Source organism: Sceloporus undulatus, chromosome 3 (genome assembly GCF_019175285.1).
Source record: "Sceloporus undulatus isolate JIND9_A2432 ecotype Alabama chromosome 3, SceUnd_v1.1, whole genome shotgun sequence".
NCBI lineage: Eukaryota > Metazoa > Chordata > Lepidosauria > Squamata > Phrynosomatidae > Sceloporus > Sceloporus undulatus.
In genome coordinates, this window is record NC_056524.1 from 246,588,017 (window position 1) to 246,591,309 (window position 3,293).

General features: G+C 42.7%; 1 protein-coding gene across 1 annotated transcript; it reads left to right on the top strand.

The window, feature by feature from the left end:
- The first annotated feature begins 2,012 nt into the window (after window positions 1–2,012).
- On the top strand, window positions 2,013–2,471 carry LOC121926515 (60S ribosomal protein L11-like). The gene has a single exon (XM_042459544.1). It carries the CDS (start codon window positions 2,013–2,015, stop codon window positions 2,454–2,456), a length of 444 nt encoding a protein of 147 aa, XP_042315478.1. The 3' UTR covers window positions 2,457–2,471.
- Window positions 2,472–3,293: the final 822 nt, after the last annotated feature.

Consider the following 3,293-nt stretch of genomic DNA (forward strand, 5'->3'; position numbering starts at 1 on the left):
CTATATAATAAAAGAACAGCATGATCTAGGTAGTGCTGAGCACATTTCTTGCGTTTTAATATGAGAGAACAAATTGAAAGTACTTTACTTCTGCTGGATCAAACCCAGTATAATCTGAGTGCTCATGCTTTCAGGGAGTATTCTCTCGGTTGAAAAGAAGAGGTAGCAATTTGAGTTAAAATCACAGAAGTTGGTGCACTGTGAGTGCATCCTTTCTAAACCCAAGTCTCACATTTGAGATTACAACAAACAGCCATAACCAGCATGGGTCAAGGCAAGGGCTGATGGGAAATGTAGCCCAAAAGATATGGAGGGAGTTGCCTGGTTTGACGAAGCTGAAGCAAGCCAAGGGCATAAGGAATTGTATTTTAAGTCATCTTAAACATAGGCAGGAGTTGCAATATTAAGATTGCCAGCTTTCCCCCTTCAGACAGGCTCCTGGCAACCTTTTCACAGTAGTCTGCCAGGAGCAAATCTAGCAGGTGCAGTATTCTCTCAGCAGCTGTGAGTTGAACAAATTTTCATCTGCCGAATTGCTCATCACTTGGCAGTTAAGAATACAGTAACAGTCCTAGGAGGAGTTGGACCCCTATAAATAGTATGGTTTTATACACTAGAGCAATAAAGACAGCTATCATATTTGCTTTGCAAGAAACAGTATTGTTACCATCTGTGTGGCTTAATACCCTGATAAACAGATGGCCACACAGTAAAGAAGATAATGGGAATCAATACTACATACTCCAGTTCTGATGGCCTCATGAGAGTCCTATCAAACTTGTTTCAATAATCCCTGAGACAGAAACCATATGTACCGCCTCATCTTTCATCTCCTGGATCAATCTTTTCCAGTGGCTACTCCTAAGAGCTTGATCCATCATGAAATACTTTCTGGATAATTGCAAATTCCCTTGCTAGCATCTCTGTTGACACACCACCAAATGTTTTATTAGGGCTACACAAAAACCAGAGCATGTTATCTTCCATTTCATAATGATTCTCTTCATCCACTAGTAGATTTTAAAAGTTCAGAAGTCTTTAAGTAGCCTCATGTTTTATATGGACTGTTGTAATCCTCTTGGTGTATAATTATCACCCTGGGAATAGTTCCCCTGTGGTACTGGCATATGTGGCTTTGGCATGTGTTTAAATATCAGTTGTATGGACACAACTAGATCCTTTTCACCAACCTGCCACCCTGCTTGATCAACTGTGACATTAGGCAGAGTGAGGCAACCACCTTGGCTAGCTGTTGCTGACATGTAGGGAGCAGATAGACTGCTGTGTGCCAAGTAGCTGACTATTCTGTCACCAGTCCTGGTGCAAGATTTGACATCCAGCCTGGGAAAGCTTTCACACATGAAATGGGGAAACCTCTTATTTTAACTCTTATTAACATTTATTTTGCACTAGCCCTGGAGAAAAGACAGATGTGGCCAGGCAAGCAGCTACATTCCTGGTATATGAGCATCAGTGGAATCTTTCACATGACAACAGATATACTACCCTTTAACAAAAATCAATTTCAGATTAGTGAGTGAACATCATTGAAGAAAATTCATAACTCATTAAAAGAGGTAAGAAACATTCTGTCAGTCTGTTACCATACAAAACTCTGAAAGTGTGTGTGCTGAGAAGTGATTGCTTTGGCAAGCTATGTGCATGCTAGGGCATCCATTTGAATTCATTATCTAGTTATTACAAAAATGTACATATTGTCTTTTAATATTAATTTCTAAAACAGAGACATAAAAGGAGAACACCCTCCAACACATGAGAGCTAGTGTAGGGGAGTGTTGACTTTGGAGACCAGGGGTCGATTTCCCCACTCAGCCATGAAAAACCAATAGGTTACCTTAGTCATGTCACATGCCCTCAGCCTCAGGGGATATCTGTGGCAAACCACCTTTGAACAAATCTTGCCAAGAAAGTCCCATGATAGGTTCACCTTAGGATTGCCGTACCAATTTGATGTCACACAACAAACGCTCTTGCTTTTCCACACCTCCAAGATGACACAACAAGACCAGGGTAAGAAGGAGAACCCCATGTGGGAGCTGCGCATCCGCAAGCTCTGTCTGAATATCTGCATTGGGAAGAGTGGAGACAGGCTCACCTGGGCAGCCAAAGTGCTGGAACAGCTCACAGGACAGACTCCTGTTTTCTCTAAAGCTCGATGCACTGTCCACTCCTTTTGGATCAGGAGAAATGAAAAGATTGTCATTCACTGCACTGTATATGGGGCAAAAGCTGACGAGATCTTGGACAAAGGCTTGAAGGTGCGAGAATACAAGCTAAGGAAGAATAACTTCTCTGGCGCATGCAACTTTGGCTTTGGAATCCAGGAACACATTGATTTGGGCATAAAATACGATCCCATTATTGGTATCTACGGATTGGACTTCTATGTGGTTCTGGGCAGGCCCGGTTTTAGCATTGCTGACAAGAAGGGCTAAACTGGCAGCATTGGGGCCAAGCACAGAATCATAGAATCATAGAATCGTAGAGTTGGAAGAGGGCACAAGGGCCATCCAGTCCAACCCTCTGCCAAGCAGGAAATCTCAATCAAAGCATCCCTGACAGATGGCCATCAAGCCTCTGTTTAAAGACCTCCAGGGAAGGAGACTCCACTACACTCTGAGGGACTCCACTGTTGAACAGCAAGGAGGAAGTCATGGGCTGGTTCCAGCAGAAGTATGATGGCATCATCTTTCCTGGTAAATAAATGGTTTCCACTATAAAAAAAGCTAATAAAACAAACCATCCAGCACAATTAAAATACAGTACAAGGCTGGCATCCTGATAGGTAATTACATCATTGTAAATTGACTTACGATCATAAATAGTCGAATTGCACCATTGTGTGATGTTCGTATTCTGAAGAAGCGTGCAGAGGTATAGCTAGAACTTTGGTATCATTGTGCAAGTAGAGCCATCCTAATGCCTTAGATTCCATTGTGCAATGGACATCATGAGTCCCACTGTGCAGTAGGCCCTGTATTGTGTATTGCAGTGTCTTGCATTGCTCCAGTTAGTCCAAAACTATCTATGGTGTAGGAGAAAAGCCAGGGTATAAATGCATGCAGTGAATAAATAAAAATAACCCTTGTTGCCATGGGTTTGGGAGACAATGACAGGACAGCATGACCTCACAAGGGAACTGCAGTTGAAGTAAGTGTAAAGTCCAGAGTGTTTATCCAGTCGCCTTTGGCAGCCCACCATGGCAGACTATACTGGTCTGAAGGTCATCCTTTTGCTATGGCTCTGGTCATTTGCAACAGGTCAGAGCCCAA

What these genes read in the sequence shown, in the direction of transcription:
- LOC121926515 (XM_042459544.1), top strand. Translation starts at nt 2,013, where the DNA reads ATGACACAACAAGACCAGGGTAAGAAGGAGAACCCCATGTGGGAGCTG.